This window comes from Lagopus leucura, unplaced genomic scaffold (assembly GCF_019238085.1).
Source record: "Lagopus leucura isolate 7727_CA_CO unplaced genomic scaffold, USGS_WTPT01 Super-Scaffold_100004, whole genome shotgun sequence".
NCBI lineage: Eukaryota > Metazoa > Chordata > Aves > Galliformes > Phasianidae > Lagopus > Lagopus leucura.
Window position 1 is genome coordinate 63,860,624 of NW_024962264.1, and position 17,368 is coordinate 63,877,991.

General features: G+C 40.1%; 1 protein-coding gene across 3 annotated transcripts in view; it reads left to right on the plus strand.

The window, feature by feature from the left end:
• Positions 1-2,525: 2,525 nt before the first annotated feature.
• Positions 2,526-17,368, plus strand: part of CTBP1 (C-terminal binding protein 1) — a 166,433-nt gene continuing 151,590 nt past the window's right edge. For all 3 annotated transcript variants that reach the window (XM_042872201.1, XM_042872202.1, XM_042872203.1), the window contains exon 1: positions 2,526-2,688. In XM_042872201.1, coding sequence (XP_042728135.1) covers positions 2,631-2,688 — 58 coding nt within the window. In that variant the 5' untranslated portion in view covers positions 2,526-2,630. The remainder of the gene's footprint in view (positions 2,689-17,368) is intronic.

Sequence of the window (17,368 nt, forward strand, 5' to 3'; positions counted from 1 at the left end):
TCAAAGTTGCTTTACTTACTTGAAATTCGCATTTCAACTTGTCGGATTTGTTTGCTCTGCTATAAAAATGTTGAAGATTCTCTTTACTTTTATTGTGATGTCTCAAAGAATAAATCTCATCCATTCTAGAGATAGAGCTAAATGCTCCGGGCTATAATTGCCAGAGGCATATTCTCTTAAAAAAAAAATCTTCAAAGAGTAGGATCATTTGTTTAATTGGAAGAAAAGCTCTAATATTCTTTTCACTGATATATATTTAATCTCAAAATTGTGCTGCATAGACAGGTTCTGTACGCTGATATTTCAGATGGCTTTGTAGCTACCACTCGATGTGCAGTTAGACAATGTATATCAATATATATCCTGAGTTCATTTGGATTCTCATTTAGTTATAATACTGAAGTGTGCTCTTAAGTACTTCTTGGTGTTTTTTTTTGTTCTGAGTTTTAATTCATTTGGCAATGGGCTTGTATTTTTAGTGAGTTTCTCAAATACAGTTATTCATGTTGTGGTTTAGTAATTGCAGTAACTAACGCTCCGTAATTATAACGTTTTTGTTTTGCTGGGAAATGCTTGCCATATCATCATCTTCTTTTTGGATTAGAACATGAAATATAATAAAATTGTAGGAGGGTTACATTTAGCCCTATGTTAATATGTTAATTTAGTTTTTGTTCACACGTTTTTTTTTGAAACTTACAACATCTTGGTATGGATAAAAAAAACCAAACAGGTTTTTAAACAAAGCTACTTGATTTATACAGCACACTTTGAAGCTACTGTAGATGGATAGAAAACAGCTGGTGGCACTTCCAGTGGTAGGTCAGTAGTTACAGATGGGCTGCTTTTTTACAGCTGTCAGCCAGGTTTGTATGTAGAATGACTATGGTGGAAAAATCTTTGGCTGAATGAATAAACAAAACTGAGTACAAGGAGGACAGAAGGCATGTATGTTTCTACAAGGCAGGAAATTAAATTAGCTATAAAAATTTAAACCTAGATTAGCACTAGAAACATTCAGTATATTCTGGTTTCTGTTTCTTGTCCTCTTTTTTTAAAATTCTCCTTCTGTTGTCTATTGAGGGAGGTAGGTTGTAAAGCAGAGGTAATAGGCAAATAAATGCTAGTTTAGGATTGACACGAGTTTGGCACGTTGGCTGAAGGAAAGGCAGGTAGCTACGGCTAGTTTTAAAAGGCATTTAACTGTGTTAGATTTGGTGTCATGCTTGTGTAATCTTGAAGCCACGTTCAATACTGAAGGATGTAGTATTTTGCAGGAATAATCAATGTGGGGAATTATAACAGAAAAATTAATATATGGCAGTGTTTTGTTTTTCAGCATTATTCATCAATTTCTTCTGTCATTATGATTATGTTCAGCTGTAGTCAGACGTTGTGCAGAACATTAGAACAGTCTTGAATTTGAGCATAAAGGAAAAGGTGGAGGGAGAATGGAGGGGAGGATAAAGTTGAATAAAGTGATAAAAGCATGATGAAAATTGCACATTACCTCCATCTTCAAATGAAAATAAACACAGAGAGGAGCGTTGTTTAAAAATCCAAAAGCAGCAAGCAGAATACGGCTGGAAGAAGATAGCTATTTTAATGCAAATGTGCAGTACTTCATGTTCAAAATATTTTTCTTTATCACTTCACCTCAAGAGCATGAGTCTTTGTAAGATGTTGATGAAATGTGCATGTGTTTGTTTGGAGAAAAAATTAGCATCTAGAAAGAAACAAGGAGATTTCTACATTCGATCACTTTCAAGGCCATGTAATGTTCACTACTGATATTGAAGGCTCTTGGGCAGGAATAAAAGGAAAGGGGGAAATGGATTATTTGGCTCAGCTTATATGCACCATGCTTGTAATACGAGCGTGGTTCTCAGTGCCCACTGAAATCCTTACGAGGGACAGATGCAGTGCTCTTGTTATGCTTTTGCAAGGATCTCAATAGCTTTAGCTGTTCACTTGCTCCTGTGTGTTTTATTTACAATCTACCATTTTGATGAGAATCTTGTGGAGGGATGTTTCTCCTCTCCCCACCCCCTTCCCGCAGGCTGTGTGTTGTGCTACCCTTCTGCTGTCTTGCCCAGCTACACGGGATCTGAAAAGTGCTTAGTTGTGTGTGCTGCCAAAGAGCTTGCTTAGTCATGCATGAAGCTGTTTTAAATACCATTTGCTTGATATAGATGTCGGCAGTCTGTGTTGTCACTGGGCTGCACATCTTCAGTTACATGTTTCTTGAATTGTGACTCGAAACTTCCCAGTGTCAAGTTCTAATTTATTTTAACATCAAAATCTTTGCAGTTAAGCATGGGAGGAGCGTTTTCTTGATTGCTGTGTTATGATGCGAAAGAATGATGCGTTCCTATGGGGAAGCTTATTGTGAAATCTCAGGTTGCCAAGTATGTTTAGGAACTTGGTATGTTTTCTTTTTTTTTTTTTAATGCATATATAGGGCACTATTTTTGGATGGGGTGAAAAAAAAACAATCTTTATGAAATCTGTCTTTCTCTTTACAGGTAAAAAAACCAAAGTTTATAAAAGGCAGAAAACATTTCTGATTTGTGGCTGACTTGAAGTCCATCATCAAACTGTGCGGAGACGTTCTCTGAGCTTCCCCTCTTATGTCTCTCATGGACAAACACAAAGTGAAGCGGCAACGGCTGGATCGCATCTTTGAAGGTTGGATATTTCAGTTTCTAAGGTTTCATTCGTTTAGTGGATTATAAATATTTCTGGAGGTTGGAACTCTGCTTGTTTGGTCATTCCGTGTATTTTTTTAATTGAGTTGCTTTTCCTGTCGAAATTCTGTTAACTTTGTAGAGGTGTTGGTTTTGATGAATAAAAGCAAAGTGTGGGAGCTCCGTCCTGTTGTCCAATTCCGTTTCCTTTCAGCTCAGCATTTTACAACATTCTGCCAAGACGTTGTGAAAGTTTGTGGGTTTATATAAAATAACAACCACAAAAGGATAAGGAGACCACATAATCCTCTCTAGGGTTTTTATCCACAGATATGCTTCATATAGATTGATTTAAGAGCCTGTATCTGGTCTTAGTGAGCAAATGGAAAAGAAAATAAAGAAAAAAAAAATCCCAGAAGACCCCAAACTTAACGAATGTTAATAAAAATACTGAGAACTTGTGAAAGGAGTGGAATCACTTGCGTCAGTCAATTAATCTTGAATCACAATTGTCTGAATTGTTCCTGGTATTCTTTGTTTTCTTTTAGATTTGATGTGAAAACAGGTTGAGGAATAAGTTGTATTATTTTGAACAGTGCACATGAATGATTGAGGCTACATGATTTTTTATACTAAATGTTTGTTTCTTCTTGAAAGGGATCTATCAGTTTCTTTACCAAACCCATTCTGGTACAACTGGAGTAAGTGTACAGACTGCTGGATGTGTAGTCTTTGCATCTTGCCTAATACTGAAGAAATAAACTGCATTTGAAGCGTTTGCTTCTCTCGGCATTAGTCATGAGACATTTCTCTAGCAGCTGTGTTTGGTGTAAGCAGTCACTGACAGCTTGCTTGTATCCTCCTTTTTTCCCCCCCTTTCTTTGTGTCAATATGAGTGTACCCATATAATGAGTTAGGCTGGAAGAGGACCAATACTAAAAATGAAATATTTTGTTTGTGAATTTTCCATTTAGCTGAATTCCTCAGTCCAGGTCACAGCTGATTCAAGAGTTGCGTTGAAGGGGCAGTTGGAAAAGAGGAGTGAGGGGCACAGGGACAGTTCCCCCCGACAAAGCCAGAGAAAGGCATTTCAGCAGAGTATCAGAGGGTACAATTTCACATGTGATGTAGTCTCAACAAAAAGTGGCTAAGGTCACCCCAAGTACTTGCTTTAAATCAGTCTTATGTCGCTACTTGACTGATTGGCCAAGTGGTCAGCTTTATCTGCTCATGAAGAATTGGAGAGCTGGCTGTTGAGGGTGGAAAACTGGGAAGGATGTCCCTCCTTCTGGGCAACTCAGTAGGATCAGCTGGAAGTCACCTATGGGTGAGATGCTGCAGTGCTTTGTGCTGTTCATACTTTGGTCCCCGGTCTAGAGTCTCTGTGTCTGACCCCACAAGAAAACTTAAAGGTATATATTCAACTTCCTTTTTATTTTATTATTTATTTCTTTTTTGCCTATTTTAATGTGAGCTGAATTAGCAAACCATGAGGAGGCAGAAGTGAGAGGGGACAGAGAAACCTGTCCCTTCTGGTGGCACCCACAGCTGAACTGAACTCCACCCTCCTGTTAAGATCATTATAGTCATCAGTTGGATGACTTAAGAGAAATTAGTTGTGATGATGTGGCAAAGAATGCTGTAAGGGGTGGAGGTGGCAGACCGTTAGGCCCTGTGACTGTATAAAACAGCAGCAGCTTCCCTCAGGCTGTGTGTTCACATGTTGTGACACTGTTTAATCACAGCCATTTGTGTGGCTTGTTTTCCCAGCCTTGCACAATTCACTGCATCCTACTGGTAGAATCTATCTGTGCAGCCATGCATTGTAGGGAATTGATGCATTTGAAAAATAAAGCAGGAATAAAGTTTTTTAGCCACTTTGACTTCCTAATCCCATTTAAATGCTGTTTTGGAACAGCAGAATAGGAAGACTAGAAGGGGGGTGAACAAGAGAAGAGGGGAAGAAGAAATGAATATGGAAAAATGCTTAAAGTGTTCTGGTTACAGGAATTCAATTTGGCTCTGTAAAATGTCAGATCTGTATTCTGCTCCTGAGAGTCTGTGCGTTCAGATTTCCAAATGTTCTTAGAGGTTTGTAAACATCTCTCTGGCTGATGTTGTTAGACCAGTATCCATGCCAGTGTGTAATGTAGGATAAAAATGAGGGGGCTGGTTTGTTTTTAGAAAAGCTATTCTCTATATGTGGTCCTGTTCAGGTTTAAAAATCAGAGTTCTCTGCCTGTACTTCCTAGACACAACCTAAATATTTCATATTTTAGGAGGATGCGTAATGTTTTTTTAAAGCTCAGGAAACTTAATGAGCTGTACAGCTACTAAAGGTGGCTTATCTTCTCTGTCAGCTTTTTTTTGTTCAGCAGTTCCCGTACAGCTTTCTTCTTTCTCAACCTTTTGGCTCAGAAAGGAATTATTTTTAAGATGCATTTTATTGCAAGCTCACTAAAAGCAGGTAGTGGTGGTTTACTAATTACTGCTGCTGCTGTTTATATGTGTATTTTAAAATAGCTTAACATAAAAACTTGTGATGAGCAGACGTTCATGTGTTATTGCATCTATAAAGAGATGCCAGCAGTGTTGTGACGCACCACATTTCATTACTGTTTGTCTCACTGCTTAAGGGGGGTGATAGTGAGTTGAAATGCAGTTCCTAAAAATTGAATGGTGTGGGTCTGATTCCCAAAATGAGATTTTTTGCGCTGTGAACATGTGCACAGGGCTGCACACAGCTTGTTCTGTGCAGTTAATGGATCGCCAGAAACGCTCCTGTAAGTTACAGGGCTGTGTATGCTGAGTGCTCTGCGAGTTGAACTGTTTTCCAATGGCTTTCTGCAATTTGCACACTCACTTACAGTAACGAATCATGCAAATTAAGCAACAAATTGAATAGGCAGCACTGGATTTACTGTTATCCCAAGTTAACGATGGACTGGGAGTTCTACTGCTAAATTTCACTTAATGCTCAGCGGAGAAAAAAATCTGACCCTATTACTCTGGGAGCAATTAGTTCTCTTTTAATGTAGTTGTGTAAGAAATTTTTGTCTCCAAGGTACCTATGATTCCCTTCAGTGGTTTCTTAAATATGAAACTGAATATTTGCCTTTCATCCTGAAGCTATTTTCAGGGTTTTTTTTTCCTCTTATTTGAACGATGTGCCATGTTCTTGCATGTGTTGTCTCCAAAAGGTGCTATTCAACTGTGCTCTGTCCTCCCTGCTTTTATAGTTCTATATACTGGCATTACTTAAATAATGGCAGTCAGACTGTCCCTTGAAGAAGCCAGATACAAAACTGTGGTTTTCAGCTTCCACTGGTAGCTGTGAAGTCTGCTTTGGCATAACAGCATGGTCCTGGACAGACTGAGATGCTAATATTAGACTTGTTCACAGTCGATAAAGTAGCTTTTAGGCTTCTTCTCTTGCAGAAAAATAGTAACAAGGCATGTGAAAGATGTTAGTTATTAGTTACTGATTATATATAGTTATTAGTTACTGATTATATTGTTCTTTGTCCCCCTCTCCAGTGAAGCTGATGATTGCAAAGCATAATTATAGCAGTATACATTTGGCAGAACAGTTGGAAGTGTCACAGTGCAAAAATAAAATGTGTTCATTTTCTGAGTAATCTGAAAAAATCTGAATGTTTCTGGCATTTTGAAATGTTGTTATCTCTAATTAAGGTATTATTGCACTTCGCATTGTAACAGATCTGTAAACAATGCTGTGTATTTGCTTATATTCTCAAAATCCTTAATTAAGTGTGGGCATATTTTACCGACCGTTGCTTGGAAGTTACCTTGGGGATATGTGACCTGGTGGTTTGCTAGGAGCTAACAGATGAGGTAGGAAAGCAATGGGAGGTGGCTGCAGTGTGAGGACAGTTCTGCTACATCTAAATCTTCTGTGAACACACAGGCTTGGCAAACATAATGCAGTGAGTGTTCCTAAACACAGTGCTTTATAAAATATATTGTATGTGTTGGTTGGCATCTCTGCTTTCAGTGTGTTTCTGAGCTTTAGGAATCAAAGGTATCGTTGGACCTGGGAGGCGGAAGAGGTGTTTCCTTCTATTTTGTCTTGTTTGGTGACATGAGTATTAGTGATTAAACAACTACAGCACAGCACTGGAAATGTAGCTGCAAAATTGTGAGATTGATTTTTCTGGTTCGATAGCTTGAAACAGAGAAAAAATTATTTGCAGACACCAGGTACATAGAGAAAATACCGATGGTGCATGTCCAACGGGTCTGTGAAGACCCTGCATTACCCCCTCTGTGATATGATGTGATGTGGTTTTCTAGTTCAGATTTTGGAAGAAAAAAGACATCCTTGCACATCCAAAGCTTCTCAGCAATCCTTATGAGCCTTTTTCTTTTTTCTGAAGCATTGGTATACAGCTTAACAGCTTTCTGCACAGGTTGCCTCTTCCTTTAAGTGCTGAGGAGAAAGCTTGGAATGTGTTATAGTGGTTTTAACAGCGTGGCTTTATTACCTAAGGAAAGAGGAAGAGTTGAATGGGGCTCCTAAATTGAAAAAGAAATTGCATATTAATGGCATGTGTTTCTGAAACTTCAGATAAAATCTCTCATCTTTTGCTCTTATGAAGGACGGCCTTTATTCAGGGAAGTCTGATTACTGGCAAGTAACTGAACATTGTGCTCTTTAAAGGGCAGAAAAGTGCATGATAAAGGAGTAGTTTCTTTTCAAGGATGCAGACAAGGTTTTCTGTCCCTATCAGAAAATATGTGTTCTTAAAGCACCTCTTTCTGTTTGTGCTGCTGTACAGTGTGAGATCTAGTAGGATGCATCTTTCCTTCATAGTTGATGTGGTGCATTGATGACTCCAGGTATGAACAGAACCTGGTTTTTGTTCCATATTTATGAACAAGTCTTGAAATACAGAGTGACCAAAAGTTTTAAAGCTTCGTTCTGATTCCAGATTTTTCTTGTGCTTGTAGCAGAGAGCCTAACTTCTTACCATGTGAAAGCAGCAGGTTGCCAAATGGCACACAGTACACCATGACCACTGCTGACGGGCATGACCACATGCCCATCTGGTGTACCTGAGCTGTGACTTTGCTCACTGCAGTTGTGAAATTGGGCAGTTTTCTGGGTATGAATGACAGCAGTGGCCTGCCTGGCCAGGGTTCTGCCTGTATGGAAAGGAATTTTGCTGAAGCTGGTGTGTAGTGCGTATCTTAATCTGTAAAGAAAAGGAAAGAGGAATGAATGTTCCAAGGTGTTGAGTACTCTTCAGCACTTTCTTACGTAAGTGTATACTGCAGGTGTTGTTTTCTTTGGAAAGCTAGCTATAAATCTTCTTAACCAATATCCAGATTTGAAGATGTTCATGGTTGACTTGCTGCAGGTATTGGAGAACAAAGGGAAGTAATACAACTGCAGACAGTTGTACATCACACAGCACTTTATATGCTTTTCTTTATGCGTTCTGCTCAGAGTGCCAGGCCATACTGAACAGCCCGCTTAAAAGGAGAATGATGGGATGCTTCGCTGCTTCTTGTCTCTTCACAGACTTCAGAAGAAAGCTTACTGAAGGATTAGGGCAGCAGAGGGAGCTAAAAGATTCCTAATATTTTATTGTTTGTTGTTTCCCAAGTGAAAGCTGCTCTGTCATGAAGTACCAATTAACCTTCACCAAAAATGAGCTTTTCGAGCCCAAAGTGCCTTTAGCAAATAAATAAGAACTTTGAACTGGAGAAAATTTCCTATTTCCTTAGCAATCTGGTAGAAATTAAATGAGGAATCAGGTAGTAACAGCTAGCAAAGCCTTTCTGCGGGAATAGCCATCAAAGCTTTCAGCTGTAACTAATGAAAGTGTGTAAGCAAGCAGAGATGTCTATGAATAACACAAGCAGAATATTCTATGAATAACCCAAGTTACTTTCAGATTTTAGTGTCTTGAAGGAAAAATGTGTATGTTCTTTTTCATCACCAGAGGGTGTTCAGAACAATTGATCTGTTTTTATGTGTTCTGCATGCAAGAACTTTGAAAATACTTCTGTGAGCTTGAAATAGAGAGGTAACATGTTTAACCTTTATATGAGTGTTGTCTTCAAGGAGCAGGAGGGAGTTCTATGGACTAAGAAATCAATGAACTGAAAAAGATGCTACCATGAATAGCCGTATAAGAAGCTTGTCTGTGACTGTTCGTATACCTGTGTATTTGGGATATGTTCACCCCAGTGCAAACCCATCCCTTCTGTTGGAACAGCTAGAATTGAACTACTTATGGACAGGCTCAGGTTGCCTTTTTATTCTTCGTACTCAGTATTTATTTGGGAAGGTTGTTGGTGTTCTTTTGGATTGCTGCTGCAACTTGCCTTTGTAATTCAGTCTTCATTATGTGCTACCCAAACAGCTTTTGAATTTGCATGCACTTAAGCTTTAGCAATGCTACAAAGGTGCTACTGGTAACAGTGCAAACTGTATGGAAAGAAATTAACTTAAAAGCCCATTCTGCCCTAAATGATGCTGAACAGTAGCTGCTAATGAAAAGCATTATCTTAACAAGAAAACATGGGTGGAGGGTATGGGGAGAGGGGAATTCTAGAGGAAATTTTTAAATTTTACTAAAAATAATGTCACTGATCTTAAATTTTGATTTTTTTTTTTTTAAAGAAAAGCTGTGTTTTTGCTGTGCCCAGCATTACATATTCCACCTATAGAGTTATATTTTCATTGGTGTATGGAAATAAAAATATTGCTTGTTAAAGGAAAGTTCAGTTATGATGTAGACAAAGCACTTCTTAACAGCAGAGATCAGTCATAGAATCACAGAATGGTTTGGGTTGGAAGGGACTTTTAAGATCCTCTAGTGCCAACCCCCTGCTGTAGGCAGGGACACCTCCCACTAGACCAGCTCACAGCCCCATCCAGCCTGGCCTTGAATGCTTCCAGGATGGAGGTATCCACAACCTCTCTGGGCAACCTGTTCCAGTTTCTCACCACCCTCACAGTAAAGAACTTCTTCCTCATATCTAGTCTAAACCTACCTTCTTCCAGCTTAAAACCATCTCACCTCATCCTGTTGCTCCATGCCCTTATAAAAAGTCCCTCCCCAGCTTTCCTTTATGCCCCCTTCAGTCAAAATAGTGTTACTTAAACATTTAAGTATGTTTAAACACTTAAATAACAAGACTGATATTAAGTATGGTAAAAACACAGCACAGCTTGAAACTCACAACTCACAGGGCTGTAATTGTTATATTTTTAATATCATATGTGTTTGAATTAGAACCTACTATTTAGTTGGCTACTATTTAGTTGCCTACTACCTAGTTGTCTAAATCTAAATAATCCTCAGAGAATTAAAAAAGACCTTTAGGACTAGATATTTAGCTTGTATGCAGTGCACATGAGTGCCTGGTAGAACTTTCCAAAGCTTCAGAAGTTGAAGTGCTTGATGGTAATACATACTTACTGCTGCCTGGGGTCAGGGAAGATGCTTTAGAAGCCTTAGGCTTATACACAGCTTTACACCCTCGTTTGGAAAATTGAATGAGAGAGAGCTGTACAAAGATTAAATGTCTGGTAAACATGCTGAAAAATTTAAATAGTCATCTAATTAAAGCAGACGTGTTCAGCTCTCACAGAGGCAATTCCCATCCGTAGAGAAGCACAGTGTGAGATGCAAAGAGGGATTTTATTTTTTTTCCTCCCATAGTGCAGTCAGGGTGGGAGCGCGATTGCACGACTGGAGATGAGAAATAAGAAGTGGTGACAGACTTCTGGTTCTGAGGCATCTGTGGCTGCTTCCTTGGGAGGCAGCCGTCCTTGGGCACGTCTTGTCCAAAGAGGGGTTGGAGATTCATCATCCTTGAGGTCCCTTCCAACCCTGGCCATTCTGTGAAAGCTGGAGGCAACTTCTGCCAGGGGAAGGGTCCTATAGGTATTTCTTCTCCTTAGAGAAGCCCTTGTGATATGATGGGCAGCTCATCTGGAGTCCAGACCCTCTGCTTAACTTGTAGGACACTTTTCTAGGTGCTGTGGTAGAAGTAACAGCAGGCTGCAGTGCTTTTGAAATTGGTTTAAAACTCAAAGCTTTGCCATCTGACCTGCCTTGTGTTTGGAACAGCCAAAAGCATACCCACTGGTACTGCTGGAGATCAGAGCAGCAGTTCTGTACCCTGCTTGGGCACAAAAATTAGATGGTTCCTTCCTCTGTCCTTACCTGTGAGAATTAAATATTAAGTTCGAATTTCTTACGGTGACTAAAAGTGTTGTTTTTTTTTTTTCTCTTTCTGTCCAGGAGTAAGTTGCTCAAAATTATCTGTTTCCTTTTTCTCCTAGCCCTTATTTTTCAGGTAGCATCCTATGCAATTTTTTAAACCTCCCATTCTGCCAATTAACTGAAGATGCACCCAAATAACCAATCAAAATTACAGAGCAGGTTGGAAGCACAGCAAAAGGTGATGAGGAAAGACGTGACTCTTTTGGTTCTACTTGTATTTCTCAGGTTTCCTTGTACAGAGATGATGCTCAAATACAAATAGTATAAGACTTCTGTTAATGGATAATTAGGAAGAATGTGTTAATATACAGTGCACGTTTCTTTTTGTCAAAGCATGCACATTTAAATGAATGATTTTATTAAATGCTAAAAGAACTTTTTTCCCAGGTAATTTAATTTCTATTTCTTGTCTCTTGCCATTCATTTTCTTTTGCTGGTTGGATGAGTGTTACCCATGCGTTTGCTGGGTATCAGCCACCACTGAGGCAGGTGTTACTCAGCTTCTACAACATCTGCCAGTCATTGCTTGTTGCTGTTGTTAGTTTATCTAACCTGCAGATGGTCATGTTTGTGCAGTGCTCCACAAAGTCCCATGCTCGTTCCCCGAGTGCTGCTCCACACTTGCATGGAGGCATCATCAATTTATCAAACTCACATAATTTAGTAACAGTTATTTCTTCTTGCAGTAAACAAAAGCAGCTGTGCTCTTGCTATCCTTATCTGCATGAATGCATAGATTGTGAAAGGCTTTTCTGACAAGACAAAAGTTCAGAATTTCCAACTGGAATTTAGGGCATGCAAGTCAGAATGACTAGACTGATGTTTAGAAACAATATAATAATGCAGAGAATGAATTAGTTGCCATAGTAACTGCTTTGTTTTAATAATTTGGTGAAGCAATGAATAGAAGGAGCTCCAAAAGAAATAGTAGGAATTTTAATTACATGTTGTGCAATGTGAGTGGCTTTGTTCATTAATATTGAAATTTGATTTTATAACAAATTGAAGAATGGGTGTGTAAGTTTTACTCTGAGAGGGCGGTAAGGATGATTTACAGGTTTCTTTTATTTTTTCTTCCCCCTGGGAGAAATACGGTCACATTTTACATTTGATTATAGCAATGTAGATTATTGATTCCTTACCAATAAAACATGCTCGATGCGTTGTGCTGGAAGCGTGACTTACATCTGCGTGCTCTGATTTGCTGCCTGGCAGTCCTGGCAGCCTAGCAACGTGCTGAGTCCACATCTGCAAAGGGATGCAGTCACCCAAACTTGGGAGGAAGGAGAACGTGGGAGTCTTGATACTCCAACACTCATCTAAAACCACAAGCACCTGAGAGTCTTTTGCACTTCGTGGATGAAATTTAAATTCCCTCCATGCTTTTAGATCCTGATTTTTCTGCTGCCTTGCAAGTTTGAAGAGCTTATTGTTCATCTTGTAGTTAGGACAAGGCAGGATCCTACAACAGAGTTAAGCAGACACATGCACATCAGGTAGGCTTTCTGTGGTCACACACAGTACGTATCAGCTGGAGACAGTTCTGCAGACAGATAGCAGGAATGATACTGCTTTATTCAAGGAATATTCCGAGAAGAGAAGGGCCTGGGAGATATCAGAGCGGCCTTTCAGTATCTAAATGAGGGGACGGACACTTCAGCAGGATCTGTTGTGGTAGGATGAGGGGAAAAGGTTTCAAACTAAAAGAGGGGAGCTGGATATAAGGGGAGGGTTGTTTTTTTTTTTTATGACCAAGGGTAGTGAGTCACTGGAACAGGTCCTGGGGATCGTCAAGGTCAGGTTGGAGGGGCACAGAGCACCTGGTGGAGCTGTGGGTGTCCCTCTTCATTGCACCCTTGATGGTCGCTAAAAGTCCCTCCCAACTCAAACAGTTCTGTTGTTCAGTTAAATTCATGTGCAAACTCAAGACATTCAGGAACAGGGCCTGGGCCTGAGGCGCCTTTGTGCTGGTGAGTCAGTGCCTGTGTGAGACCAGTGGTGTCAGTGACAGGATTGCTGCTGGGGTCCTACTGCTGCCCTTCATGGAATGGGGCCTTTAATTTGATTCTTTCTTCTCATCTGGCAGCATTTTCTTTTCCTTACTGAAATTTGCAGGAGCTTAATTCTGCTTGAGACTAGAGGCAACTTTCAGGTGAAATTCTTGAGCCAGTGTTTAATTAAAGAGGGCCTTGCAAGTGGATAGGCAGACACAATACCATAAGCTTGGTTTCCTTTGAATATCTGCCTGAAAACTAGTCAGAAATTGCTATAAAGATAAGAAGTGACACTTGGTCATTTCTTGGCTAAGAAAGAACCTTCTTTCATCACTGGCCTCAAAGTCACGTTCCCTCCCTAGGCCAGAGTCTCAAAATTGCCTCTGGAAATTGCAGTGTGTTTAACAGTGGCTTTTCAGTACATATGTGCTCAGGAATTGGGAGGCTTTGGGTTCTAGATAATCATTGATCTGAAGGTGATTTTTCTTTCTTTTTTGCAAGGTTCATCATCCTTTCTTTGAGGTTTACTGCAATTCTTTTTCCAGAGACTGCAAGATTGATTAATTGTGCCAGAAAAAGAAAGGGAAAACTGAGTTTGGTACTGAGGACTCTGAGTCAGGATGGGGAATTCAAGTTTCTCCTACCTGTTTCTAGTGTTTTCATATGCAAAATTTTGCAGAAACTCATTTATTTTGTACGGGGTGAGACTCTGAGGACTGGGCTACTCCTGTCCCTGTCTTCTCTGCTTCACTCTCATTGGCCACAATTCAGAGTTTGCAAAACCAGCTTATCATAGGCCCACGTGTTTTCTTCATATTTCCCTTTTTCATAGTTGAATCTTAAATAATAATAATAATAATAATAAATTGCAGTGTTTTTGAAATAGGTACTAACTTGTTTTGAATTTTTCTTAAGTCTTAATCCTTAACTGAAATTCTGAAATGCTTTTTAGTGAGACCATAGAATTTATAAAATCTCCTGTTAAATTTTGTAGTGTCAGTCTGACACTTTTCCTGTATTTCTGGTTTCATTTTCTAATGAGGAAATAAAATCATTCCTATGTCATTCCTTGCTTTCTAGTTTTTCTAAAAGCGTTCACAGAATCACAGAATTGTAGGGGTCGGAAGGGACCTCTAGAGATCATGGAGACCAACCCCCTGCCAAAGCAGGTTCCCTACACCAGGTCGCGCAGGTAGGCGTCCAGGCGGGTCTTGAACATCTCCATATATTCCAGATATTTTTAATGCACCCCAGGATGCCATTGGCCTTTTTGGCCACAAGGGCACACTGCTGGCTCATGGCCACCAGGACGCCCAGGTCCTTCTCTGCAGAGCTCCTCTCCAGCAGCTCATCCCCCAGCCTGTATTGGTGCATGCAATTATTCCTCCCTAGGTGTAAGACTCCACACTTGCTTTTGTTGAACCTCATCTGGTTTCTTACTCTGGGATATGTTCATTTTGTTGGACTTGATGACTTCCAACCTGAGCAATTCTATCATTCTATGTTTGTTGCTGTGCAAGTGGATTTGCACTGGAAATCAATTAACCTTAAATGTTAATTTTTAATTTAATGTTTATCTCCCAATGTTATTTCCTCCAGTTTTTCTTGTATTTCTCTGTTATGAATGGGAATACCTGCAGATATACTCCTAAAAATATGATTCTCTGCATAGCTAAAAAAATACTTAACTGTTTACAGCATTCTCAATTATAGTTCTTTTAGGTGAAGACTTGAATCGTTTTGCAGAGTGTAATATTAACCTGATCTAGCTGGGAAAATGTCAAGCAGTATTCTGAAAAAGAATAAAATAAAACAGCTCTACTGACATTGACTTATGTTTCCAAAATCGAGCAAGTCTGGAGGCTTGTATGTCAGATATGGTAGATTGCTCTATCTCTTGTTCTGTCTGTAAATGATTAACTTGAGGAAACCCATGTTACAGGCATATGCTTTCTAACAGCAGATTTCAGTCTACTCCTGATTTCCACATGGAAGCTCTCCCGCCCCCAAGTTGTGTATTACTCCTTTTACATATGGGGTTTCCATGTCAGCTGCACTACATGTGCCAAAAGTTTGTCAAATACAAACTTTGGTCTTCCCAGATTCGTGAATCCCTTCAGAAGTGTGATTGACTTGTGCCTTTTTGGCTTGATGTAATCACTTGATTGAAAAATCAAGTGATGAAGGTTTTGTTGTTCTGTTCCAGATAAAAGCTTCACATTGAAGGGAGTTTTAAAAGCTCTCTTGTAAGTTATTGGTAGGCAAGTGTGTACTTTTGTCTTCGTGCATGATACCTGCACAATATTTTTCATAGAATTTTTTTCATAGAATGGTTTGGGTTAGAAGGGACCTTTAAGATCATCTAGTGCCAACCCCCTGCTATAGGCAGGGACACCTCCCCCTGGACCAGGTTGCTCAAAGCCCCATCCAGCCTGGCCTTGAATGTTTCCTGAGTGAGGGCATCCACAGCCTCTCTGGGTACCTGTTCCAGTGTCTCACCACCCCCACAACAAAGAATTTCTTCCTAATATTTAGTCTAAACTCTTCCAGTTTAAAACCATTTCCCCTTGTCCTGTCACTACCTGCCACTATAAAAAGTCCCTCCCCAGCTTTTCTGTAGGCCCCCTTCAGGTACTGGAAGGCCGCTTTAAGGTTTCTCCTGGAGCCTTCTGTTCTCCGGGCTGAAAAGCCTCAACTCTCTCAGCCTGTCCCCACAGGGGGAGGTGCTCCAGCCCTCTGATCATATTCATTGCCCTCCTCCAGACCTGCTCCAACATCTCGACGTCCTTCTTGTGTTGGGAGTCCCAGAACTGGATACAGTACTCCAGGTGTGGTATCCTGATAACAGACTAGAGGGGCAGAATCACCTCCCTCAGCCTGCTGGTCATGCTTCTCTTGATGCAACCCAGGATACAGTTGGCCTTTTGGGCTACAAGCACACATTGTTGGCTCATGTTGAGTCTTTCATCAAGTGACATTCTAAAATCCTTTTCCTCGGAGCTTCTCTCAAGCCATTTTCTGCCCAGCCTGCATCTGTGCTTGGGATTGCCCTGACCTAGATGTAGGATCTTGTACTTGGCCTTATTGAACTTGGTGAGATTGGTATGTGCCTGCCTCTCAGGCCCATCCAGATCCTTCTGGATAAAATCCCCTCCCTCTAGCTTGTCAATTGCCCAATCAGCTTGGTGTCATCTGCAAAACAGCTGAGGGTGCACTTGATCCCACTGTGTTGCCTGCAAAGATGTTAACACCAGTCTCAGCAGCAATCCCCGAGGAGTGCCACTACTCACCACTCTCCACTTGGACACTGAACCATTGACCACGACTCAATGACCATCCACCAATTCTTTATCCAGTGAGTGAGCTATCCATCAAAGCCATTTTTCCCTGATTTGGCAACCAGGATGTCATGCAGGACAGTGTCAAACTCTTTGCACAAGTCCACATGGATGATGTCAGTTGCTCTCCCTTTATGCAGTGATGCTCTAACTCCACCATAAAAGGCCACAAAGTTTGCCAGGCATGACTTGCCCTTGGTGAAGTCAGATTGGTTACCAATATGGATCACTGGAAAATGTAACCAAATATTGTGGATCAAAAAAATGAGCTATTCTAAAGGCTTATTTAAACATACAGGTATGCTGTTCCTGCTACCTGTCTCCTTTTATTCTTTTCCTTTGAATTCTGATTTGCTACATAAGTTTGCTTCTCTTCAGGCTTTCTGTCTCTTGGTGTAGTTTTTTGGTCTGGATGTGGTTTGTACCTTTTCCCCTCTCATCTTTCTTCATGCCTCAGTATGGTAGAGTTTGTTTTGTCCAGTTCAGGAAATTCATCTTCTGGTTTCTGTAGTTCGGTGGGTCCAAACTTCTTCCAGAAAGCAGAGAAATGAGAGGTTTATCATCACTGCTTTGCAGGAGCACATAGCTGCGTTTTCTGCCGAACAACTTGTCTAATTCACTGGAATTTAGTGTTAAAATGGAATTACGCTCGCATTCTGTTTACTAGAAGGTTGATTTATTTGTAGCAATAAATTTTAAAGGCTGACAGATGGTTCCCCTTTCTTTCTGCAGCCTTAGAAGGTTTTTTTGTGCCTTTTAGAAGATTTTAAATGCAGTTGATATGTGGGACAGATCCTGACTTAGTTTTCCAGTTTTACATATGCTGTAAATGTTTTATAAACCTAAAGTTGAAAAAACTGCCAAAACTTCAGATTCTAAACAAATTATTTAAAAGTCGGAACTTAGGTAGAGGTAATTCCATGCAAATACTCCTTAACCTTTAAAGTGAGAGCATGCATGGGGTGGGGGCAAGCTAAAGTTATAAGTAAAAGTTCAATTATTGTCATATCCTTTACATTAATAATATAATCTACATAGGGTGGCTGCAACATCTGATTATTTGCCTACTCCACAGCTGGACTACA